The sequence below is a fragment of the Cavia porcellus genome, unplaced genomic scaffold, assembly GCF_034190915.1.
Source record: "Cavia porcellus strain 051 isolate PalLab524CR breed Dunkin Hartley unplaced genomic scaffold, mCavPor4.1 scaffold_17, whole genome shotgun sequence".
In the NCBI taxonomy this organism is placed as follows: Eukaryota; Metazoa; Chordata; class Mammalia; order Rodentia; family Caviidae; genus Cavia; species Cavia porcellus.
Window position 1 is genome coordinate 28,057,651 of NW_026947500.1, and position 26,794 is coordinate 28,084,444.

At 41.8% G+C, this 26,794-nt stretch overlaps 1 protein-coding gene across 8 annotated transcripts in view; it reads left to right on the forward strand.

Moving 5' to 3' along the window:
* Nucleotides 1-26,101, forward strand: part of Ppfia1 (PTPRF interacting protein alpha 1) — a 106,233-nt gene extending 80,132 nt beyond the window's left edge. For 2 of the 8 annotated variants that reach the window (XM_003468328.4, XM_063227688.1), the window contains 12 exons: nt 37-130; nt 8,028-8,109; nt 8,211-8,411; nt 10,738-10,800; nt 11,297-11,323; nt 15,436-15,611; nt 15,693-15,790; nt 18,253-18,428; nt 18,720-18,788; nt 19,511-19,676; nt 22,675-22,745; nt 24,752-26,101. In XM_003468328.4, the coding sequence (XP_003468376.1) occupies nt 37-130; nt 8,028-8,109; nt 8,211-8,411; nt 10,738-10,800; nt 11,297-11,323; nt 15,436-15,611; nt 15,693-15,790; nt 18,253-18,428; nt 18,720-18,788; nt 19,511-19,676; nt 22,675-22,733 (1,211 nt within the window). In that variant the 3' untranslated portion in view covers nt 22,734-22,745; nt 24,752-26,101. The remainder of the gene's footprint in view (nt 1-36; nt 131-8,027; nt 8,110-8,210; nt 8,412-10,737; nt 10,801-11,296; nt 11,324-15,435; nt 15,612-15,692; nt 15,791-18,252; nt 18,429-18,719; nt 18,789-19,510; nt 19,677-22,674; nt 22,746-24,751) is intronic. The other 6 variants (XM_063227686.1, XM_063227692.1, XM_063227689.1 and 3 more) reach the window with 4 other exon arrangements.
* The last annotated feature ends 693 nt before the right edge of the window (nt 26,102-26,794 follow it).

Genomic DNA, 26,794 nt, shown 5'->3' on the forward strand with positions numbered 1-26,794 from the left:
TACTCCAAATTTCGGGGCTTTTTTGCTTTTTTGTAGCCGGTGTTTCTGAGACAGAAAACTCATCTCAGGATGCCTTGGGACTTAGCAAATTGGGAGGACAGGCTGAAAAAAATCGTAAACTTCAAAAAAAGTAAGCTTTTTGTTATTTCTCCATCTTATGAAACAGTTTTCTGTGTTCATAGTAATTCTTAGCTGTTTTCAAGTGTAATATCTAGCTGTATAAACACACTGTCTTTTGAAAGAATAACCTAAAGCAGTGATAGCAAACCTTTTAGAGCTTTCAGTGAGGGGCTGGGGATTTAGCTCAGCGGCATAAGCACCTGCCTTGCCAGCAGGCAGTCGTGAGTTCGATCCCCGGTACCAATAAAAAGGAAAAAAGACAAAAAAAAAAAGAGCTTTCAGTGATACAAACATCTTGCCGCAGCATGCATGCCATATGTTTGCCTCCATTAACCTAAAGCCTGTTTTAAGCCATCATGTCTGAAGAACAAGGACATTTGGAAATTTTGACTGAACTCACACGTGTATTCCCAGTCTTCCTTTGCAAAGTTGCCTCCCTAGAATGGGTAAGAGTTAGGCTTGGCCATTTGAGCTCTGGCCGTGAATCCTGGTTCCTTCTCAAGTTAGCTCTGTGTCTCTGACAAAGTTCCTTAGCTTGTGCTTCAGTTTTCTCAGCTGTCAAATGACAGTTACACTTGTTCATGCATCATCTGGCTTTTTTTCAGTTCAATAGAATTATATATGTGCATGTATATGGTTTAAAACATGGACACAAATCCTAAATAAGCTATAATTATGGTCACTAGGGTGACTTCTAATGTTTACACAAGTGGTCCTCTAGAACCCTTCACTGTGATGTAATTTTGGATTTTATCTCAGATAGAATCTGTTTTACAGTCTGTTATTGAACTGTAATTCTAAACTAAATCTTAAGGGGTTGGGGAGTGGAGTACAAGTGGGAGCATACTGGTTTGGCATGCCATCCCTAGGGCCACATAAACTTAGAAGCAAAGTCTTGATTCTGAAAATAATAAGTACTGTTTGGAATGATTTTGGATAGAGAAGCACAGGCACCAGCATACGGGCAGAGTGTACAAGTCTCTGTGTATAAGCTGATCACACTCAAAACCACAGTTAGCTAAGTGAACTAGATAGGTCGGGGCATTTTCCTAGTGAGATGATTTATGAAAAAAATCAATAAAAGCTTTCTGCAACAAAATCAGACAGTGTGTAATGTCTAAGAGGTACGATTTGAACTTGACAGTGGTGAAAGATAAAAGCCTAAGGTAAGATGGTCACACTGGTGTTGAGGAAAGGTAAAAGTTGGTGGGCTCTTGGCTAAATTTGTCTGTGGGAAACATCAGGTGTCCACATCTCAGTGAAGCCAGCACTATCTGGAACTCAGAGTGCAAAGGCCCTGACCTCAGCATTGTACTTGAGTCCCTGGGAAACCTGTTTGCTGGAAAGTTATGAAATCTGGCTCATTTTAGTTCTCTTCTCAGTGTTCATGACTGCCTTTTTTTTTTTTTTTAACTTTATTGGTACGTGTTTGCAGTACATAATAATCATGTTAGTTCTAGGGAGTTGATACATGTATATAACACCTTTCTATTCTTTTTTTTTCCCACCATCCTTGTATTTTGCCAGAATTTAATTCATGTATTTCTCTTATAAACCCTTGTCATATATATAGATTAAAAACCAGACTATTAAAAAGAAATATATATGTATATATATATATATATATATATATATATATATATATGCACCAGACTATAGGACAAAACACGTATAAAAGATGTAAGACAATTGTACTGAGTGGAAGTATACCTTTAGATACATTGTTCATGCTGGGTTACAATAACTTTTTTCTTCTTTCCTATTATCTGTCTTTTATTTCATAGCTAACTTACATATTAAGGTTTTCATATCATAATGAGTTTTTCTTTTGGTTTTTATTTTATTTATTTTTTTGTTTCGCTTTTGAGACAAGAGTCACACTTTGTAATTCAGGCTGGGTTTGGATTCATGGCAGTCCTCTTGCTTTAGCTACCCATGTGCTGGGATTACAGGCATGTGCCACGGCACTTGGCCATCGTGACAGTTTTAAGCAGCACAACAGTGTTGACATGCCATTGCAGGTGAAATTCTGTTATGGAAACATTCTACACAGATACTCTGCCTTTGAATGCTCTGTAGATAGAATTGTACAGATACCATTTAACCACAAAATCTGAACTGTCTTTTAAAATAGTTTAGGCAATGAGCAGTTGGCTTTGTGGAGCTTAATATTAAAGCTTGTCCTTTTGCCTCTGGAAACCATGCTAAAGAAATAGTGTTGCCTAGATTTTGCCAGTGTCTTTTATTTCACAGGCTCATGCTTACTGAAATAAAAACAACAACAGCACAGCTTGATCATCTACCTCACTGCCTTCTGCATCTTGTGTTTCATGTAAGAGAAGAATTGAGTATCCTAACGTGTTTGACTGTTTTGCTGGGGATGTGACTCAGTAGTATAGTGCTCCCTTAGCATGCATTAAGACCTTAATTCAATCCCCAGTACCACAATAAAAGCAAAAAGCAAAAAACCAAAATGTTTCACTGTTGTAAAAATTGATTTTCTGTCAAGAAGTGTGTGTGAACTCTCAGGACAGGCTTTGAATTATTTGCCCAAACACATGATTAAATTGCATGCCAGGCATGCATGTTTACAGGGTTGTGTGCACGTGTGTATGTGTGTGTGTACGTGGTGCTAAGGAGGGAGATGTCTCATTAGCCAGGAGATTCAAGTTTATGCTGCTTACTTCAAACGTCTGTTGTGGCTTTGGCAAGGTGTCTAAGAATGGGTCTTTGCTCTGTACTTTGTAGTTCTATGTGGGATGCATATGTGAGTTCTGAAACATACTAGAAAGTTCATAGGGAAAATTCTAAAGTAGTCATCTGACTATGGTGGGCAGTTTTATGATATCTGTCAGATAACCTGAATGTAATTGATTTGAAGAAAAAAAGTATTCTGTGAATACAAGGTACAATTTAATACTTTGAGCATTCTTGGTTTTTTTGTTTGTGTTTTTTGTTTTTTGTTTTTGTTTTTATGAGACAGGTCTCACTATGCAGTTCAGGCTGGCTTTGAGCTCACTTGGTAGCTCAGGCTGATCTCAAACTCACAATGATCCTCCTGCCTCAGCCTCCCAAGTGCTGAATACAGGCATGCACAACCACATCCAGCAACTTTGAGCATTCTTGATGTAATAAAGAAGTGTTTTGTGAATACAGAGTACAGCTCAACACTTTGGTCGTTTCTCAGAAATACAGTCCTTCTTGTGGTCAGCCCTCACTTGGCTGTCGGCTATGCTCCTTGCTGCTGAACCACTAGCCTGTCACCTTGACTGAAGGAGGCTTCCGAGGACTCAGTGCACATGTTGACCAGCTGAACTCATGCTCTCTGAGAGTTACTGGAAGCATTTGGGGCTCTGCTGACACTTGAGATGCTCAGTAGTCAATCCAGCTAGCACCATGACTCAGCTCATAGAATGCTGTGTGAAGTTTCAAAACTTGGATCTCTGAGTCACCTCGTCTTTGCAGTGCTCTCCTTCCCATTGCGTGGCACTGTGGTGCATTTGCTGTGGGAAGTCGGGTACATAGGGAGCCGGACTCTGTGTGTTCTGAGTCATCCAGTGTGGAGCGCTGGTGTTACCAGCTTTGGGTTCTGTGCTAAGCTTCCCAAGAGTGTATCTCTGTTAGGTAAGAAAAGTTGCTTCCATTCCTCACTTGTCAAAACAACACACCAGTGCCCAGTACTCTTCCTCACACTGTGACTAGCGTGTGGAATGTGAGCCTGAGCTGCAGCCATGAGAAAGGGTCTCTTTATCCCTTGTGCAAGACCCCTGAAGTTCAAAATTGTGCCACCTTGGAAATACAGTCATGTATTTACTATGGAGAGTTAAAGTTCTTGCTATATATCACTTAGATAATTTTTGTTCTGCAGAAACTCACACAAGCTTCTTGAAATGAAGGAAGCTTTACCATTGTGCTTTTGTCTAACTTATAAAATCGTATCATAATTCATAGATTACATGACTTTTTTTGTTGTTGTTGTTGTTCCAGGGATCAAGCTCATGACCTTACCCTTGCCAGGCAGGCCCTTACCTGCTGAGCTAAATCCCCGGCCTTTACATAATTTTTATTTTATGCATTTGTTCCCTGTAGAATTTCGTGTATTTTGGTCTGAGAATACAGCTTAGCTGTAGAACACTTTCCTAGTATGCTAAAGCCCTGAGCTCCATCGTTAGTATGACAGAATCTAAAAATGTTTGCCTCATCCAATCATATGTATGTATGATGTATGTACATGTTGGTGCTGCAGGTCAAACATAGGACCTTGTGTGTTCTGGACAAGTGCTTTACTAATGAGCCACACTCAGCCCCCTCTCTCTAATTTAAAGGCAGGAAGGTTCCCGTATCACTTTGCATTAGAGCAGATACTTTGTGGGTGTGTGTTTGTGTTTGTTTGGTTTCTTTTCATTTCTTTTCTTTTTATGGTAGCGTGGATCAAACTCATGCCCTTGCACTTGCCAGGCAGGCGCTGTGCTGCTGAGCTAAATTCCTGGCCTCCTTTTCTTTTTTTGAAAAAGGATCTCCCTGTGTTATTAAGGTTGGCCTTGAAATCACTGTGTATGTAACCCATGCTGACTTTCAGCTCATAGCAATTCTCCTGCCTTGGCCTCCAAAGTGCTGGGATTACAGGTGTGTACCATTATGCCTGGCATTAGAGCAGATATTACAAAAATCAACCCTGGTGTCTAGTGTTTGGTTCTATGGGGAAGCTAGAAGCTGAAGAAAAGAAGCTCTGACCATGTTAGGAACAGAGCAATCTTGTGCCCAGCCACCCTCTGCGAAGGGTCCCAGCTTGGCCTGGCTCCCACATCAATTGGGATATAATGTCTCACAGCCCAGGGAGCAAGCAAATATCAGGAGAAACCAAAGGGGTCTTCTTCTGGAGTTGATGGTTATGACACATCAACTTCTAGGACAACTGACATATCACTCAGATGACCAGGGTGGCTATTCAGTGTGGACAGATGATGGACATTCTGCAAAGAGTACTGTCACACCCTGGTTACTATGTTTTTATTTGCTGTTTTAAAATTTTTTCTTTTCTTTTCTTTTTTTTTTTTTTTTTTTTTTTTTTTGTCTTTTCTGGGAGTGGCTCCTATTGTAGTACAGACTAACCTTGAAATCATGGTAATCCTCCTGCCTTCATCTGCCACATTTTGGGATTACAGATGACGCCACCATACCCAGCTTGGTTACGTTGTTTGAAGCTTTGGGGTTAATGGCTAGAAGAGTTGTTATCTGGGAAATAGAGTAATAAAAGAATGAATGTTGCTAAAGCTTAAATGTTGTGCATATTTATGTTTGCAGCTTTAGTAGAGTGGGGGGAAACAGGTGGTTCTCCTATTCCAAAATAATCATGAGGGTAGATGGATAACCTTACCTAAATGGATAGTCAGGCAGGTGAGTACACAGATTTGGAGAAATGGGTGTCTACATTAAGTATTTGCAGTAGCAAGCAAAAGAGATCCAGTTTCACGACCCAGTGAATAAGGAAGGTAGTTGTGCATATCAACAAACATTGCAAAGAGCCAGAGTGGAGGTGACCAGAGGTGTCTGCAGGCTCCAGATTCTCCATCTTAATACAGGATCCTTCTGTACACTTTTGGGAACAACTCTCAAGTAAACTGGACTCTAATGTGCCAATCTATGGTGTTAACCAAGGTGAGGTGCCCAGTCTCGTAGTCCACTACCTGGTAGGGGAGGTGTGGCTACCTGTAAGTGGAAGTTGGGCCAACTCCGCAGCCAGGGTCTTCTGTGCTTATCTCCTAACATCCCATGACTTTTGAATGCATCATCCTACTTCTGCTACCTTCACAGCCCTCCCCCACTGCATCTGGACGCAGGTGTAAAGAGGAGGGAGGTGTAAGTAAAGGCCAGAGCGGTTTACACTAAGCCTCAGGTAGAGGGCCTTGTTCTTTTTCACAGTGCATGTCTGGTGTGTACTTTAACAAATTACATTGTGCAGTGGCGTGCACCTTTAATCATCCGAGCCACCTGGGAGTTCGAGGCAGGAGGGTCGTTCATGGTGACACTACCGTTATTCTAGGCCACTGAAGAAACTGTCTCAAAATGAAAAGTAAAGTAGAAAAGGCTGGCGGTTTATTTCAATCAGTAATAGAGTGCTTGGATCCATCCCCAGTACCATCAAAAATAATGAAAAATCCAACAAAGTCATTCTTACGTACTGAGTCCATAGTACTTACTTAGTCTATTTGAATGTGCACATAATCTAGAAGTGCTTCTGACCCATAGCAGTAGTCTTCCTCTTCCCTTGGCCTGGCCAGAGCATCCAGAACAAACCCTCTCTTAATATTACCGAAGTTCAGATCTTTGCCTTAAAATGGATTTACAGTGCCTCCTGTGGTTGGTCCTTCTGTAGGTCTGTCTGTCTGTCCATCTTTCTGTCTCTGTCTCTGTCTCTGTCTCTCTCTCTCTCTCGGTTGGTCTGTCTGTCTGTCGGTCTACCTTTCTGTCTCTCTCTCTTTCTCTCTCCGTGTGTGTGTGTGTGTGTGTGTGTGTGTGTGTGTGTGTGTGTTCCTTGTTTCCTTAAATGATGCGTAGCAGCTCTGTAGACAGGTTTGGTAGCCTACTGCTTCTTATACTTAGGGGCACACTTCTGCTGATCTCTTTCTCTATGAATAGCTTTGCTTGTTTCTACTAGGAAATCTTTCTTCTTCGTCTTCTTTTTTTGGTTCCATCTGAGATAATAATGTATTTGCTGCCTACTCTGGTATAATTACTCCCTGGTGATTGTTCCTGTAAGCTTAGGGGTAACTTATAGAACTCTTAGTTGAAATTGTATATGAAACATTTCACTTAGGAGCATAGGTTTCGAAAAAAAAGAAAAGGGGTAGAGAGACTGACTGACTGAGACTAAGTTGGGTTTTTGTGCACATGAAACATACTTGTCCTTTGTGTTCTAATGCCAATAAGACTCACCATGCTTACACTGCTACTGTTTCGCATAACTGTGTTACACAAATCATTTTTAGAGATGTTAGTATAGTAAAAGTGTGACTTGAGTCTTTAAAAATAAAGCATATATGAATCATAGTTTCAATCACATTAAGGAGTGCATGCAAGACTCACCTACATACTTCTCTGCCAGTACTGCCTTGGTATTGCATGAGTTTCTGTGCTGGTGATACATTTGGCATTGAACGAGGTGTTGGGAATTCTGGCTGGATAAAGAAGAGATCTATGGGTTAAAACCACAGAATGACCCAGTGACTTAATTTATCAGGCACTTGTTTACTTAAGGAGCAGCATACAGTAGAAACTGTCATCTGTTACTTGTTCGCTATATTAGACGATAATGTTTTTGTGGTTGAAAGTCTGCATTACAGCTGGGAGTATGATACATATCTATAATCCAGGACTGGGGAGACTGGCTACACAGAGTTTGAGGCCAACCTGGACTACATACATAGCAAGACTTTGTCTTAACATTCCCCAACCCCCATCCCACCCCCCCCAAAAAAAACCACTATTTTTAAAGACTCTCAGAAAGATAGTCATTGATGTCTCAACTGAGGTGTGGTTTCCTCTTCCTAGATACTGTCTCTTCATTGTTGAAGTAGGGTTTCATGTTTTCCCCTAATTGTCTTACTACCTTGGATATGAAAATTCTGCTTGAGTTTTGTAAGTTGGTAGTAGTTCTTCAGTTCTCTGAAGTAATGGTGATTTGACAGGGAATCAACAGTACTCTGTAGCACTTTTTATTTACTCAGGCATTGTCCATAGTATGTGTGTGACTGTGATTACGAGAGCGATGTTAGTAACATTAAAGCTGTAGAAGATAAAAGGAACTGAGAATACGTGTTATACTTCTGAAATGATCAGAGACTGTTCCATTAACTTACTGGATGTGTAACAGTGCTTCTTTAATTTGAATGTCTTCTTCTTCACAGGCATGAGTTGCTGGAGGAAGCTCGGAGGCAAGGCTTACCATTTGCGCAGTGGGACGGGCCAACTGTGGTTGTATGGCTGGAGGTACATCCCTTCACTACGGAGTCGTATGCTACATGACACAAGCTTGTCGGTGCATCTGTTGTCTCTACCTGATGTTCTGGTCTTTTCATTCTTGTTTCTAGCTCTGGGTTGGGATGCCCGCTTGGTATGTGGCTGCCTGCAGAGCAAATGTGAAAAGTGGGGCTATCATGTCAGCCCTGTCAGACACAGAGATCCAGCGAGAGATTGGCATCAGCAACCCCCTGCACAGACTGAAGCTTCGCCTGGCCATCCAGGAGATCATGTCGCTCACCAGCCCATCGGCTCCACCCACATCGAGAACGGTGTGTTCACAGAGGCTCTGTGTGCCCTCTGGGGAGGAGAAAGGCAGAGCCCATGAAGGCCATGTCCTGCTAATGTTGTTTCCGTGCTGCTTCCTAATCATACAGGGCGATTTCAACTTAAAATTTCAGGAAAGCATAGTACAACCTGTAACTTGGAGGGTTTGAGTGATCCAAAGAAAATGTTGTGAACTGCTTGGGTAAAACTGTGGTTAACAAGCTGGGCGTGGTGGCACCTGCCTGTAGTTCCAGCATTCAGAAGGCTGAGGTGGGAGGATCACTGTGAGTTCGAGACCAGTGGGTTACAGTGTGAGCAGCTTGAACTGCGTAATGAAATCCTGTTTCAAAAAAGACAAAAAAATAAATAAATGAATAAAACTTGGTTAGAAAGGCCTCCTTTAAGAAAGAAAGCTTTTTGGAAGGTAGAAAATTGTCACAAATTTACATAGAAATCTGTCAAAATTCACTAAGTATAAGGACCTCTTGAGGAAGGAAAAGTTAACATTTTAAGTAGTATTTTCTCCTTGAACTTTGTTTTCTATTTCATCATTCAAACAATAATTAGCACTTGTACTGTATATAAAGGTACTTTCTAAGCAAATTATATGCAGTAAATATTGTTTTTCTTCAAATATACAGATAGCAAAATGTACGGATAAGCCCAAGAATGTATAAACCCTCACACACATTCCCCCAGCATGAACAAGCCCCTGGCTAAGGCCCCGGCTAGAAATGGGGCTGGGCTGCCCTTCCTTTGCTGTGTGAGGCTTCTTTCCTTCAGCCTTCTGCGTGTGAGTGCAGCTGCGTCACTGCACATATAGGCAGGACTTACAGAGTCACTGTAATCCACCGCAGTCCAGAGTGCCTATGAAATACAGCTGACATGCTAGCAAGCGGTGGTCACCTCCCAGAAATCCACTGGTTCCTGGACAGTTCTAAGCTTCTCTTCTTAGTGGATGTTTTTTCCCTATCAGAACTGAAGGAAGAAAAATGCTGAGTTTCCTAGATGCACCTTGGCTTGTGTGTCACGGCATCAGGAGGTGCTCTCAGTCTTAGGAGCTGCAGGTGTCTGTCCAGCCATGCCTGTGCTCACACAGATGCTGTCCACTTGGGGAGTCTTGAAGAGCCCTCAAAGACCTTCCTGGTGACTCTTCTGATCAAACATTGGTGGTTATTAGGAGGGAAGAGTAGGCCAGCTCTTAATTTGCAAAGTTCAAGGTTTTTCCATTTAGATGTTCCGTCCTCTGTGTTTCAGAGAAAACAAACTCTTTAGAGCCGTGTAGACATTCTTCTGAGCAGCAGAGCAAAGATCTGCCTACAGTAACTTTACACACAAAAAAGTGCGATTATTTTGTTAGAGAATTATGAAAATGAACGATAAACCTTTTTTTTTTTTAACCTATGGCCAGAGAACACTTTCCCTTGGTGGGATGTTTTGTAACCAGTATCTGTTCTGCAGCTGTTTTCACATTGATGTGGCCTTTGTAGAAATGACGATGCTGTGTGGCTTTTCCAAAGCTTTTAGCCCTTTTTCAAAAGGGAGCTGCTGTGATTCAGTTCAACTATTAGCAAGGACTAGACCTTACATCAGAAAGACTCTCCATATCACCAGTTACAAAAACAGAAATTGCTCTTCTTGGGGAGCTTACAGTGGGCTTGCAGAGTGGCCATCAGTCTCATGTCTGGCTCAGATGGTGACACAGTGCTTTGTTTTAGGTGTTTGTATTGTTTGGCTCTCCTGTGGCTCACTATCTTGTGCCCTGGCCTCGTAGGCTTCCTCTGGCTTTGGATCATCTGCTGAAAGCATCCACAGGAAGCCCAGGCCAGAGCATCCTGTGTTTAGCCTGTGCTGGGGTGTGACTGCTTTCTGGGTGTTCTGTTTTATTTTTTGTTTTGTTGTACTGAGGCTCACACCCAGTGCTTTGGGAGGGCCAAGCAAACACCCTATTAGGAGCTATACCTCCAACATGCTGACCCTATTGAAAATACTGTCTATTGAGTCATCAGTTACTGGGGAAAGTAAGTGTTCAGAAATATAAACTGTGTTCTCAACCATACTTGTAAGCATGATATCCATGCTCTGGAAGTTGTGTGCTGTTCTCCTTATATTCCAACCATACTGTTAAATAGGTGTGGTTATTGTTTAAAACAGGATGAGCCTGTGTTAATGATCTCTGGCTTTCTCTGTGGGTGCCTGAAATGAAAATGCACAAAGAGTGACCTTTGCCTCGTGACTCCTTACCTGTGCGTGTGGCTCATATGTGCGCCCCTCTCCTCTCTGTCACGCTTCCCTTCCCTGGATGTGGCTGGTGCTCTGGGGTCACCTTAGACCACAGGAAATGTCTGGTTAACACACGAAGAGATGGAAACACTCGCAGCCACGCCGCAAACGGTCAGTCAGCCCTGCAGCTTGCGCTCCAAAGTGTGTTTCCCACTCCAGACCAAATGGTCCTTTGCCATTTGTTGAAAACAAAAGTTATTTTGCATTTGTTTCAAATATGTGTTCTTTTTGGGTTATTAGCTAATAGCTAATAGTTATATGTGTATTTTTAAGATTTTTACAAGAATTTAGTTTGTAGATTTGCCCCATTTAGAGAAGATGTAATTTGCTTCTCCTTTTGGAGAGATCTCCATTGAGCACTGCGTTGTGATTGTCTAACCCCAACCTTCTCCTGAACAAGTGTGCTTGGCATGGAAAAAGTCTACTCCTTGCATGGAAAATTGAAATTCTTGGATTTGCATGAGTTTTGCATGATGCTTTGATATTTTGAATGTTTTTCACTCAAGTCAAGGTTTACGTTCCCTGCAGAATTAATTTGCTTGCACTACTAGAGTTCACTAATACTAATGGTTATGTTCTTTTGCATTCCTAACAACCCTAACATCAGGAAGATGAGGAGGGAAGCTGGGCTCAGGTTGGAGTCTTTCTATAATATTTCTTCACTCTGTAGCAACAAAAAACAATTGAGTATGTAAACTTCTGTGATCTGCTTTAGTAGTTTTTCACACCTGAATTTATTCATAGTATTATTAATGACTTGAAGCATTAATCAAACAAAGCACAGGATTAAAGAGTACGTCTCATGGACAATCTTGAACATTTCTCGTATGGGATCATGATAATTACTTTGAACATAGGTTGCTTTATTTATGAGTAGAAGCTTTTATATAAAATCCCCTGGTTCAGGCAGCTCCTGAGATTATGTGCATGTAGTTGTTTGCTGGGTTAGTTTTAGTTCTAAGATGTACTGCTGAAAAACATCATGAAATACACTTCTAAACCTGAAAGTTGGCATGGGGCCTTTCCGTCTATGTCTTTATATTGTTATTTGACCTAGTACTGTCCTACTATGTTGAGTTAAAGATCTTACTGAGTTCTTAGAATTTAAGGCTTATCACTTCACATAGATTGAAAGTTTCAGCTGCCTAATTCTTCACTACACAGAAAGCTCTGCCCCATGTTTTACAGTGTCTGAGTCAGATGACTTGATTAAATTCCCAGCATGCCTCTGCCCTCGTGGGTCTTTGGTGGGCACAGTGCAGTTCCGGAGGACTTGTAGTGCTTCAGCTTTTCCCAGTGGCACGGTATTCGGGGTCTCAGAAGAGTTAGCATATGTCTGAAAGCAAGTAAAATGAGTTAAGATTAGAATTTCCTGACTCCAAGATGATGCTTGAAACAGTTGCTTCTGTTTGTACTTCTAAAGGTTATTCAGTTATATCACTTGGTTTTTTGTTTTCTTTGTGCATTTGAAAAAGAAGAGAGGTGAGCATGGTGACACACATGTGTCATCCCAGCACTTGGGAGGTCAATGAGGCAGGTTTGCTGCAAATTTGAGACCAGCCTAGGCTACATAGTGAGTTGAAGGCCAGCCTAAACTACATAGTAACATCCTCTCTCAAAATCACAAAAAGTTTAGAAACAAAAACTAAGAGGAAATAGAATAGCTACTAACTGGATTTCCCTCCCTAGGTTTAGATACTCCGTGCCTCCACAGTCACTTAAATTAACCTACTTAGAGGTCTCTCTACGGTACCTAAAATGACCATCCTTGAATTAAGCAGTGCATTTCATAATTACATAAGTTTCAATACATATTTAAAATCACAAAGTAGAATATGGTCACCACTTCAGTATGAAATAGCATCAGAGACATGAAGTGTAGTTGAATAAGCTTAACATTTGCTTTTTGCAGTGAATGTTTAAAAAGGGGCAATGCAGAAGGTTCTAGATTTACCCCACACGCAATGTCTTTCAAAAGCTTGGCGCACTTTGCCACCATCCTTTCCCAGACAGAGCTACTAGGATAGAGCTCTGCTAGCACAAAGCATTGTGCTTTTCCCATGCTGCAACTCGGTGGCCTCACTCCTGACTAAGCTTTGGAAGGAACACTGAAGTGTGGTGAGAACTGTTTACATATCAGATATAAGATCCGACTGGCTGTGTGAGAAGGCTGTGCCAGCTGCCAGGAGCCATTAATGAGCAGCGCAGCTGCAGTCCCACTCTCATGGAGCTCACATTTTACTAACCTTGAGGCTGAGCATGATGTGTCCATGCTTGGAGCACGAGATCTCTTTGCACACTTCTTCAGAAGGCTGTGATGGCAGCCTGGGAGAGGAGGAGGCTATCCCTGAAACTGAGTCTGAGCTGCCAGATCCGTATTATCAGCAACTACAAAAGTAGTAATAACAGAGATATGGAGGGTTTGCTTCCGCACAGCTTTTTATGTGGAAGATTTCTACTCATTAGAAGATAGCATAGTCAGCGGTCCAGAAATCACTGAATATTCAGGCTGTGAATCCCAGGCCCATGAAAGTATGACTCAAAGAACTAAATCATGGTAACATTGTTAGGTACCTTCATGGTTACCACAGTGGTATATTTGTCGCTCATCATTTAAAGAAAGTTATGAAATGGTTTCTGTTACAATTGAAACTTTCCTCTTAGCTGAGCCATCCCTTGTATATTGACTGGAACAAATAAAATACTAGAGTGGAAGCCACTGTTCTAAACCAAAGACCAAGGCTAGGCATGGTGGTTTATGACTGTAACCCCAGCACTCAGGAGGCTGAGGCTGGAAGAGATCAAGTTAGAGGCCAGCCTGGGCCTAGTGAGACCCTGTTGTAAAATTGTAAGGGTTGGGGTGTAGCTCAGGTTAGAGTGCTTGCCTAGCAGGTGTGAAACCCCGAGTTCAAGCCTGGAGAAGACTGTTGGGAAGAGATAGTTTTCATTTTCAAGGACTCCTCAATGCACCTTAGGGTTCCTGTGAACATAACTTAATCTTCCTTAGCTGGAGAGTATATTGAACCACTCTGTTTTTAAGTGGTTGTATATCATGTGTATTTTTCAACATTGTGCAGGCCTCAGACATACTCTGTTGGATTGGTTGCTAAGGATTTTATGCAGTTTAGTGCTATTATAAATGATACTTTTAAAATCTCAATTTCCAGTTCATTTTGTATATTTAGAAATGGTAATTTTTGTGTATTCATTGTATATTCAGCAACTTTGCTAAATTCATGTATAAATCCTAATAGCTATTTCATAGACTTTTTCAACATTGATAGTTGTGTCTTTTAGTAAGAAACAGAGGTTTATGTCTTACCCAACTCATGCCATTTTTATATCTTTTTCCTGCCATTACAGTGGCCAGGTCTCCAGCACAGCCAAACATAAGCAGTGACAGTGGACACCCCCTGTGCTTCTTTCTGTTCAGGGAGACATTTGGTCCCTTACCCTGAGGTTTTTAGCTGCAGACTTTTGGTAGATGGCCCTTAATACATTGAGGTGGTTGTCTTTCATTCCTAGAACGCTGAGTTTCATAAAGGAATGATGGATCTTGTCCCACATAAGATATTACGAGGCATGGCTTTCTTTGTTGATCTTGTGATTGGGCAATTTCATTGATTATTTTTTTTTTCCTTCTCAGTTGCTGAACCAGTCTATTCTTGAGTCAGTAAACCCACTTACCTTGTATTTGATGTAGTGCAGGCTACTCCCAGTCAAAATACTCCTGCTTCTGCCTTCTGAGTGCTGGGTTTACAGGCATGCACCACCATACCCGATCCAAAAAAAGTACATCCTGAAACCAGATGTGATGATGCACCCTTGTAGTTGCCAAAATTCTAAGAGGCTGAGCCCGGAAGTTAGCTGCTCTAATGTCCTATGACAATTGGGCATTAAACTAAGATGGACATCACACTAAGACTGGCATCAATGTCTCTTTGCATAGAGAGTGCCTATGGATAGCCAATGCACTCAGGCCTGTGTATTATAATGAGATCTCTATCTTTAAAAGGTGGGGGAAGGGACTAGGGATTTTCCTCAGTGTGGCAGGACCTGCCTCATAAGCATGAGGTCCTGAGTTCAATTCCCAGTACCCCCCCCCCAAAAAAAAAGACAGGAAAATCTTGGATAGACTGTTCTGTAAGTTATATCTGGGTCAGATTGATTGACAGTATTGTTTCAGTCTGTAGCCTTCCTGAATTTTTTCCTTTTCTTAGTCCCCTTTTTTTTTTTTGATTGGCACATTGAACCAGTTCTTAAGAGAAGAGTGTTGAAGTGTTCCAAATTTAATTTCTGTTTTTTGTGTCAGTCTCATTAGTTGTTGGTTTATCTTTTTAAATTTACTTTTTCTGATTTTCAAAATACCCTTGTATTTTAGGAAAACGCAGTACTAAAAACAAAATACAAACCAGCCAGAGCATATTTGAATGATTTGAATTGAACTTCAAACTTGTTCATGAGTCGTGATCATTCTTTATTCTTATATTATTACATTGAAAACTAATTCAGAAAAGAAATTTATAGACAGTTATGATTTTACTGTAGTGTGGTAAATTGTCCTAAATAAGTCATAAAATTTTGCCAATATGATTTCTATTGTATAAAACTAAGAAATTGAAAAGGTAGGAATGGGAGACCAAACTATTTCACAATTGTAAAGAGCAATATTGTCATTCATTTATCCTTTGGGAATGTTGTCTATCTTAAAAATCTGAACTGATGCCACTCATTTGTTGAAATCAGACACTTGCATATGGGGACATGAACCACGAGTGGATTGGCAATGAGTGGCTGCCCAGCCTGGGCCTCCCTCAGTACCGAAGCTATTTCATGGAGTGCCTTGTGGATGCTCGGATGCTGGACCACCTGACCAAGAAAGACCTGCGGGGGCAGCTGAAAATGGTCGACAGTTTTCACAGGTGAGGTGGTGCAAGTGGTTCTTCCTAACGGTCAGGAGAATTCACAGTGCCACATTTAAATACCTCTTATTTTGTAAATAGGAACAGCTTCCAGTGTGGAATTATGTGCCTGCGAAGGTTAAATTATGATCGGAAAGAACTGGAAAGAAGAAGAGAAGAAAGTCAGAATGAAATTAAAGGCAAGTACATTATGCCGGATGGTTGTAGTACATGCCTGCTGCCTGCCAAGCAGCCTCAGTGATTGCCTGTTTTAAAAAGTGTAGCAGCCAGCTGAGCTGGCACATACCTGCAATCGTAGCACTCTGGGAAGACATAGCAGCAGAGTGACAAGCCTAGCCTAGGCAGCTTAGACTCTGTGAAACCTTCTCTCAAATGAAAAGTATAAAAGGGCTAGAGAAGCAGCTCAGTGCACAAGCCCTGTGTTTATTCCTGAGTGCCTAAAAAAAAATCAAGGGCTTATTGATAAGGCACTTGCCTCGCCCTGGACTTGATCCCAAGTACTGCAAAAAAAAAAAAAAAAAAGCTAAGTAACCATGCATTTCTCTGGGAATTACACAAATTACAGTTGCAGCTACTTAGAACACTGAGGCAGGAAGATCACAAATTCAGGGCCGACCTGTAAATTTAGTGAGACCCTGTCTCATAAACAAAACTAGTTTTGAAAATTGGGGTGCTAAGAATGTAGTTCAGTGATAAAAGTCTTGCTAAGCATGCACAAGGCTCTGGCTTCCATCTGCAATACCACAAAAAAAGAAAAACAATCAGGAAAGACTTTTAGTGGAAACAACTGGCTTGGCATGATAACAAGAGGAGGGATGGAAAGGGGTGCCCTGAGACAGGGTGTGCTTATCTCAGTCTGTAGGCTGCCCCCTTGGGGCTGGCATTATTTCATGTAGTTTTCCTTTTGTTAGTGTGCACTGTATACGCTCTCTCAGAGATGCTGCCTTGTGCTGTTAGATCAGAGCAAGGCAAACAAGCCACTGCCTTTTGCTTACTGGACAGAGGTCAAAACTACAGCTTTGGGGCTTTCTCCAAGGCCTGTGGCAGCACGCAGGTCACACAGTTCTGCTCCCAGAGGGAGGGAGAGGTCAGGCACCCATTAGCCTGGCACCCATAATTTTGTAATTTATTTATTTACTTATTTGGAGACAGAATTTCACTAAGTAGCCTGGTGTGGTCTTGCACTTGTGATCCTCCTGCCACAGCACCCATACTAACTGAGACTGCAGTCCTTACAGAAGCAGCAGAGTGTCCTGCGGTCAAAGGAAAGACATGTCCGAAACAGGCCAGGAGGTAGGAGAGGGCATGGCAGCCCCTCAAAATGACAGGGACAGGCATGTTCTCTGAAGACAACACTGAATGTCATGCTCACGGGAGTCTCTCAGAATTCTCGGAAGTTACTGATAGTACTGCAGTGATGAGAAGAAACGAGACTTACGGAATAATGCATCAAGCACTGTCTCAGCTCTTTCTTAGTTCATTCATTCAGGCTACATCGTGGTTCTGTCATTTACATCCTCATTCTGATGTCTTTCTCTAACTCAATAAAAGGATGGTAGATTGGCCAGGGATGTAGCCCAGTGGCAGGACACTTGCCTAGCCTGTGCAAGGCCTGGGTTTTAATTCTTTTACTGAAAAAAAAAACAAAGAATACATTGAGGTCTATTTAGAAAAGAAAGTCATGGCCGGGGATATAGCTCAGGACAGAGCGCTTGCCTGACAAGCCCGAAGGTCATGAGTTTCATTCCTGGTACCAAAACAAAGTTGAGGGAAAAAAAATCAGACATAAAATGTATCAGTCCATTTAATTTGTTTCCTATATCCCTTCTACATATTTTGTCCGTTGACAAAAGCAGTCTTTGAAAAGATTGGCAATCAGATATATTTTTACAGAGTGGCAATTTTTAGGTCTCTAATAATTATCTTTGCATGAAATAAGATTGCCAAAGTCTAGTATGCCTGAAAATGTCTTTAAAATTCTGTCTTAAAAATTAAGATGTTAACATGAACAAAGCTTCAGAAGCAAAGGGGCCTGGGATAGGGCTCAGTGGCTTAGCACCTACCTGGTAAGCACAAGGTTCTGAGTTTGATTCCCAGTACAACAACAAGAAAAAGAAAAAGAAGGTCAGAAGCAAGGAGTTTGTGTTGACCTCAACAAGGTATCTGAACTGTCATGGTATCTGTCCCTTTCATGATGGAGAAGCATTTCAGGAGACTCTGGGGTCTGTGTAGGAACCATGCTTATATATGCCGGGTCTGACTCTGACCCTCAGCCTGTTGTTTTTGCAGTCCTAGGAATTGAACCCCAGGCCTTGTGCATGCTAGGCAAGTGCCCTGCCACCGAGCTACATCCTCAGCCAATCATGCTGTTTTGTTCCCTGAATACATCCTGTCCATAATCTTACTGTGACCCCTGAGTGCACTAGGGGAGGCTCTTAAAGGGAAAGTTTTTATTAGAATGAGGCCAAACCAAAACAGCTGTGTCTAGGTGTTGAGTCTGTCAGTATCTGTGAGTGTGGAGTCTGTTTTCAGGTACTGAGGGATCAAGATCCATGCTAGGAATCTTTCCCCTGCACTGCAGGACATGTGTGATGAAGAGGTTTTCTGAAGCCACATTTACAGTTGTTTTGTTCTTTCACAGATGTGCTTGTTTGGACCAATGATCGAGTGATTCGCTGGGTCATATCCATTGGCCTTAAAGAATATGCAAACAACCTCATAGAAAGTGGTGTTCATGGTGCACTGCTGGCCTTAGATGAAACCTTCGATTACAGCACACTGGCCCTCTTGTTACAGATCCCGACCCAGAATACACAGGTGACAACGGAGTCTGTGCCTCTGTCTGCTTATCACACTGTTCGCTTTTTCTGTGGTTCTAGAACACTTATGTATTGGTTTCAGTGGAGAGAAAACTTAACTCTAGACAACTAGTAATCTCTTTGCATAGCTAATCTATAATATGGTAGTTCAAAATAAACACTTGATTTTTCACTATCTTTTTCTTTCCATTTTGCGTTGCAAGCATGTGAGTCTTTTCAGCATTTGTTTTAAAAAATTGTAATGTGTAACATCCTTTAGATATATTTAGTTGTTGTTTTGTTACTTCAGGCTCGAACTGTCTTGGAAAAAGAATTTACTGACCTTTTGGTCCTTGGGACTGACAGAAGGTTTGATGACGTAAGTTTTCATCATTTTTCCGTCTCACTACTAGGGATCAACCTCAGGGATTCACATATGCCAGTTTAAATGCTCTACTACTGATCTTTGCTCTTGGTCCACTACTTAATTTTTGGCAACCTTCAAAAATCATTTCCACATTATCCAACAGATTGCAGCCTGCGATCAAAGTCTTAAGTTGTGTTTTGGTGACAGCTGAATGTCCTGCCCCAGTCCTTGTGTTTGGAAATTTTCTTTCAAATGTATATTACATTTCCCCTCATGCTAAATCATGACTCACCTATTCCCATGCATTACGATTCTCTTCAGCGAGCATCAAGAGTGCTTGATTTTCACAAAGAAGATGGAAGCTGACTCTGACAGCAAAACACTTGTTGGAATATGCACCTGGTATAAGCCAGGATTATTTGTATCCGGACTATTTTGAAAATCAGTAAAAGTATATTATATAGCAGGCAAGAGCTTTGTGCACAAAAAGAAATAAAATATTCCAATGAGTGAGAAAATCACATCCCTGTGGCCCAGGACTGCCCTCATTTCTCCATTTAGGCCCCAGCTGGAATGTAATCATGCTTCCTCTCACACTGAAGCTCCAGTGTGTGCAGAACATTGCAAAGTCACCAGGAAAGACTAAGTAAAGCAAAAGAGTTGGGGTTTAGGAGTCATTCTCAAGGACAGTTATCTTTATTAGAGTGTACCTGTTCTGTGTTTTAATTTGCCAGGACGATGACAAAAGCTTTAGGAGAGCACCTTCATGGAGAAAGAAGTTTAGACCAAAGGACATTCGCGGTGTGGCAGCTGGCTCATCAGAGACACTCCCTGCAAACTTCCGAGTCTCTTCTTCCATGTCTTCCCCCTCTATGCAGCCAAAGAAGATGCAGATGGACGGTATGTGGTGGGTCATGTAACCCACCACTGGCTGGGAGCATGTGTGCGCTAATAATCACCTAGAGTGGCCATTGAATGTGTTACAAAGCATCTTGAGTTTGGTTGCATGCCCAGGTGTTAATGCTTCAGAATTAACCCTAACATTTGTTTGTAAATGGTTAACAACAATAATAGAATTATTTAAAAATCTGTCTGGTTGAACGTTAGCATCCTTGCCCAACTAATAAAGTGGAGCACCCATCTATGTTCTCAGGGCTGAGGCTGATGCACCTGTGGGGTGCAGTGCGTGCCAGGCAGCACTGGCTTGCCTGGAAAATTGCAGTGTGGCACTTGGGACTTCTCTCCGCACTAGAAGGAATGGCGGAGTAAACTTTAGCTCACAGCTTCCAGCTTCTGCCAACTCTGTCTTTCCTTTTCCCTTCCCTCCAGTGTCATCTTTCCATATACTTACATTGTGCCACCTGAAGAAGGACAGGGAAGAAGGCAGAAGCCTTGTGGAGACTGCTAGGGCAGCCCTGCTGCATTATCAGTGAGAGATGGCCAGGCACTGACCTTTCCCTTGCGGTCGCAATGGCCCTTAGGGACCTGCTGACTGAAGAGTGCAGTTGGCTGAGAGGAGACCGTGAGTCCCTGACAGTCCTGCCCACCTAGGAAAAGGCACTGCACAGGGTCCTGAGCGAGCCCAGATCCACATCCACCTGTGGCGGTAGCAGGTACATGACCTTGAGCAAGTCATGCAGCTGTGCTGTGCCTCAGTTTCCACAGCTGTAACTTGGGCATCATAGTAGTGTGATTTTGATGCTTCAATGTGTCATCTGGGTGTAGCTGATGGAGTCCAGGCCCCGTGCGTTGCTGACAGTCTCAGGGTTAGGTGAAGACTTCATTCCTTCTCATTCCTGATGTACGTCGTTGTGCCGTGGGCTTGTTACAAGATTCCTGTTGTTAGCCCTTCCTTTAGGTAGTTCTCTTTTTTTCTCTTTCTTGCCTATATGAAAATCTGAGGAAACTACATTTGTATAAACTTTTTATAAAGATGAACACTTTGCAGTGTGTCTTTTAACTAAAAAGTTCTTAAGAATTAGCACTTTCTCCCTCAAAGTGTCTCACAAATGTTGGCAAGGCATGGAAGTACATGCCTGTAATCCCAGTACTCAGGAGGCTAAGGCAGGAAAATCATGAGTTTGAGATGTTATATCGGTCATAAAGCCAGGTTAAGGCTATATTGAGCTACATAGTAAGGCCTTGTATCATAAATAAAATAGATAAATAAGTAAGCTGTGACGAGCCTTGAGCTTAATTTCCATTGGCCTACTGAATAGTGTAAATGAATGCTCTGTTTTTTTCCCTATACCTTCAATTTCTGTTTCTGCATTAAGAGTCACATTTTCAGGGGCTGGGGATTTAGCTCAGCGGTATAAGTGCCTGCCTTTCAAGCAGGCAGTTGTGAGTTCGATCCCCGGTAGTGATAAAAAGGAAAAAGACAAAAAAAAAAAAAAAATCACATTTTCTCTCTGAACATTGCAAGCATTATTAACATACCTAGGTGTGGCAATCACCTGTAATCCCGGCACTGGGGAGGTTAAGGAAGGAGGGTTGCTGAGAGCTCAGTACCAGCCTCAACTACGTAGGGATTTTAGGGCCAGTATGAACTACACAGGGAGACCTTTTTCAACAAAACAACAAAAATAAAGGGTAGTATTAATGAGTTTCTTTGTTGTTGATTTGTTTTTGTTGGAGGCATTTTTGTTATTGTTGTTACTGTTGTGGGTTTTGGAGTGATACTGGGGAGGGAGCCTTCTTACTACACTACACCCAAATCCTTTTTGTATTATCCAGATAGGGTCTTGTTAGGTTGTCCAGGCCTGGTTTGAACTTGGAGTTTTCCTGCCTCAACCTCCCAGAGTCCTAGGATTACAGGCATGTGCACGCATACTGTGTAACACTAAATTTAAATGGATTAAATAGAAAAATCTGTCAAGGGAAATTACGTAGAAGACATCTACACTACATTGGTAAGAAGGTGGATTGTTACAAATGACTTGAGAGTTGGAGAATGTAAGATAAATTACAGCAGGTCTCCTAGACTTTAGAATGAAGGTTTACAATGACTGCCGAGTCTTACCAACACGGCCAGCTACCTGTCTCTTCTAGAGCTATGGCAGGATGTTGCTAAGAAGTATTCCTGGTATACTTGCAGGAAAACAAAACACTGTACAATCGGAAGCGTAAATATCTGCAGAAGATGTTGCAAGCTCTTTACCCAGTTTGTGACAGGGCTGTACTGCCTGTTTAGCCACCCAGTGTTTGTCAAACAAGGACCCCTGTCTCCGTGTTCGCCATCTTTTTTGTGGGAACTGAGACAAGCTGTAGTCTTCTGAGAAGCACTGGCCACGGCCTCTGCGGCTGTGCCTCTTTGCCTGCAACCCCCCCTGAGAGCAGCGAGTGCAGAGCAGCTGGCTTGCCCTCCTCCCCTTCGTGCTGCTGATTCACCCCGTTCATTCTTGGAGGTCCAACTCTAGGGCAGAAGGAAAAGTCCAGTTGCTATATAAAACTGTGGCTTAAGGGCTGGGGATTTAACTCGGTGGCATAAGCGCCTTTCCTTGCAAGTGTGCGGTCATGAGTTCGATACCTGGTACTGATAAAAAAGAAAAAAAGAAGACCAAAAAAAAAAAAAAAAAGGTGCCGCTTAAATAGCTGCAGAGTAGTTATGTTAGGTGCTTGTCCTTTCTGTATGTGCACACTGAAGTGGTTTGCACTTCCAAAGGGTCCTATTGCTAGTTTAGGTGCCAATGTCCCCTCAGCTGGTGGACGATCCACTCTGGGTAGCCCTCTCATGTTCTTGCCACGGCTCCTCCCTCACTGTCCCGGGCACTGTTAGGATTCCTCAGTAGGTACCATTGTAGGTGTGGAGATGTGTGTCTTACCTGTGCCCCGTGTGACATGTTAAAACTAACTGCACGCTGTGTTTGCACGCTTCCTCTCGTGGTGGTCGGAACAGGCAGTGTATCAGGAACACAGAGGTTGGATTCTGCTACAGTCAGGACTTACTCCTGCTAACGCCTCCTGTTGGTGAGTAGAGAGCAGCGTAATCCCTGGAGATCATCCCTGTAGAGCTGTCAGCAGTGCGAAGCTGTAACGGGTAGGAGTGTGGGCTTAGACCATGAGAATTTACATGAATTTTAAAATGACAGACATACTAGCTGTGTATCTATCAAGGCGATTTTGGTTTTTAGCTGACCGTAAAGAGGGCAGTGTGTCATTTTTATTTTTATTTATTTATTTTTTTCTAGTCATGGCAATTTTCACTGCAGTTTTTATTGCCTCTGTTGGGAGGATGACAGGGATTGTAGGAACACAACTGAACGTACAGAGATATGCAATGATATTCACTAAAGATAATATTGATCTCCAGTGTTTTCATATGTGGGCACTTCTAATTTTACATTTTACTATTTTAAAAGCATTACATTTTAAAATTTATACCTGTTCTGACATTTGGCAAAAAGGAAACTGGTTCAACCTGAAAAGAATCAGCATGGGGAGTTGAGCAGAGTAGAGACTGAAATGCTTGTGAATTAAAGCTATTCAAGTTGTGTGTGTGTCTTTTCAGACTCACATACGCTTACACATATGCGTACACACGCACACATACATAAGCATTTTTAGTACAAAATATCCCCTGTATTCAGACATTTATCTTTAGAATAATCACAACACATTCAATCAGTTCTTTTCAGCCCTAGTAATAGCTTTAATTCTAAGATGCCATCATAATGAACAACCTTAACTTTTATGCTACATAATTATATTCAAAGCTTTATGTACTTTTGTTTATAATTACACAGTACCAAACTGATGACAAACACTATTTTGTTGAAAATTCTTGCATTTAAAAGAAAAATCTGTAAAACCCAAGGCACTAGGCCACAAGCAATACCAGATTTTTATGAAAACAGTTTATACTAGAGGGAAAAAAATGGGATCTCATTTCAAAACACAGCATACTTGAAATAATCTGAAAACGGAATTGTAACTCAAAATCTTTAAGACAGGAAATAAAAGTACATGTACTTTTAACCTTTTAAAATTTTTTCATAATTGAAATTCCTTTTTCTTTTGTTAACTTTTATTTTTATTAGTACGTTAGTTGTACTTAAATTCATCGTGGAGAGTTGGTACCTGTACATAGCACATCTTAAATCTTTCTACCTCCCCTCTCCTGTCTCCTTGTGTATATCAGTTTTAAGGAAAAATGCGTTACCATTTTTTCCTAAAGGCTACAAATGCTTACTCACTTGAAGTGGTGATCTGCTGATGCCATTTTTGGGGGTGGGCAGGAAAGCAGCAGCTGAGGAAAAAAGCCCTCCAAAAGCAGACCTCACCAGGAGGCCAGAGCCTGGGATTGGGAAGCATCTCTTCCACTGTGTGCATACACAGTGGTACACAGCTCCTATACTGGCTTTGTTACAAACACACATGTACGCACGCATATATGGGAATTGATCCCAGAGTGTTTCCACTGTGCTATATCCCTAGCACCCCATCCCTCTTTTTAGAGGGGACAGGGTCTCCCTAGAAAATCTAGTCTTTGTTCAGACTTGTAACCTTTCTGCATCAGCCTTCTGGTATACTGGGATCACAGACGTGCCACCATACATGGCAGGCAGATTGCATTTTAAACACACAGCTGCATTGCCGTGCCTGGGCGCCAGTGAGCCACCTGTGTGTCCTCATGGTCTGGAGCTTTGACTGATTGATGGCAGAGGTGTCGTTGAGTCATATTCAGAACCCCAGCTTGAGCTCTGCCTACTGTGCTCATGTTCAATGCCTCAGCTGGAATCTGGGATCGGCTCCATAGTCTTTTAAATTTAACTTTTAGAACTGTTGCAAAATCTAGACAGTGAAGAACCTCTCTAGTCTGTGAGCAGGGTCCTCGGTGTTCTGTCTGCTGACGCTCCAGCAGGGAGGAGGCAGGAGGCCTGGGGGAGTGGGCCCCAGCGTGTGTGTCTGAGGTCATGGTCGTTTTCCAGGTGGTTTGTATTAAGAGAGGCTTTCTGTTTGTTTTTCTCTTCCAGTTTACCCACACTACTTCTACAGATGATATGCAGCATTTTGAACCCAACAGAGACTACATTTTGAATTCAGTGGAATTGCTATCTGTTGATACTTGTTATATGGACTCCTAAGATATTTTATTACAGAGTTTTTAATTAGTGAAAACTTCATGAATACCATAGAGAAAATATTTTAGAATTTAATATTTCTTATATTTATGTAAACTTAGGACTTTTCATTATATATTTACTCACTTTTTCATGTATATCTAGGCTATAAATATCTCTGGAATCAATTCATGTTCTTATACCTAATTTTAGTTTTTCAAATGAATGTACTGTAATGCTTGTATATATAAATCCTATGAACAAATATGGGGCTTTTGTACATTGTGCACTTATTGTAATTATCACTGTTTAATTTTTTAACGATAAGCCATCACAGAAAAAAAGGATTTTACGACATTTATAAAATTGTCCTGACATAAGCAATGTGTATTATCCTTCACCTTGTTCTACAGCAGTCATTTTAAAATCATCAGAGTTCATTCCACGCAGTTGTCATATTTTGAGGTTGACTGACCTTAACTGTTCTTTTTCTAGCAAGAAGTCCGCGTGTAAAAATTCAGGACTGAACCGTTACACCAGAGCACTATAGAACTTTCTTAGCACTGGTTCCCTTTTCCCCATCCTGACTCTGGACTTGGGGAGCTTGTCTTCAGAGACTTGAGCAGAAGCCATGAGCTGGGAGTTGCTCTCAGCAGGGCTGGAGTGGCCAGGGGCCGACCCCAGCCTGGCACCTTCTCTGCCTCTTTCCTGCAAGCATGTGGAAGGTGCCTCCAAGTATTCTTCGCGGACCAATCACTGAGCACTGTGCTCACATCTCACAGACATTGGTGCATGAGCAGATGAAAGCAGGAAACCCTGAAAATAAAGTTGTACAACTCTAATAAAGGCCTTATTTTTCTTATGTGAGTCACCTTTTTACAGTGGTTTTTAAACATGTTTCAAGAATGAACCTAGTCATACATTTTTAGATTTTGATGACATAGCCATTTTGGATTGTACAAGTAGTAAATTTAACTTGCTTTTCCCTGGCATATTAAAAAGCCAGCAAAAAAGGAGTCAGATCATGGTGGTGCGTGTTATTTATTATGCAGCTGATACATAGGTAGAGGCAGCATGCCTTTTTAATTTGGGTTCTGCTTTCAATTCACTTGTACAATTCATTGTTACTATTCTTTTTCTATTAATCTTTTGTGAACTTTCTGAGTATGTAACAAAGTGTACAGTCTACTTTTGAACTATTTTTATCACAGTATTATTTATTGCTTTCTTTCAATAAAGTTCTGAAACATTTTTCACTGCCAATTAAGAGTTCTTTGAATAGGCCATGATTGTGTTAATAGTTTAGTGTGGCTGGATTGTGTGTGTGTGTGTGTGTGTGTGTGTGTGTGTGTGTTTTACCCGGGATCGAACTCATAACCTCACACTTGCCAGGCAGGCACTCATGCCACTGAGCTAAATCCCTGTCTCATGCACACCTATTTTGCTTCCTGCTCCTGGTTCTCTGAAGGGAGTGTCCCTATGGAAATCAGCCAACAGAAAGCTGGACAACATAAGTGTAGCGGAGCATGAGGCAAGAGAAGACAGGGTCTTGCTGGAGATTGGGCCTGATTAGACCATGGTGGGGAGGCGCCCCCGGCCCAGTTGGGGGTGGGACACTGACAAGCTCAGTTTTGCCTGCTGTGTCAAGCCCTTTGTGCAGTGTTACCTCCTGTTTTCAAGTTTCACGTCGTGCATCTCAGAGTAATCGTGGGTTTGAAATTTTGGTTCCTTGCAAAGTATGTGTTTCCTAATGGGGTTTGCTGAGCAGAGAGAAGAGGCCAGACTCTCCCACATTCCTTGCTGTGTCCGTGGGTGGTGGGTGGATAGATGGTCCATATCCTAGTGCTATTGTTGCTGCTATTCTGAACACCCACATGTCACTTAATGCATTTCACATATCCCACATGCATTTATTTCTCCTCATTTCCTGGCCTTAATTCCCTGGTGAGAATGATT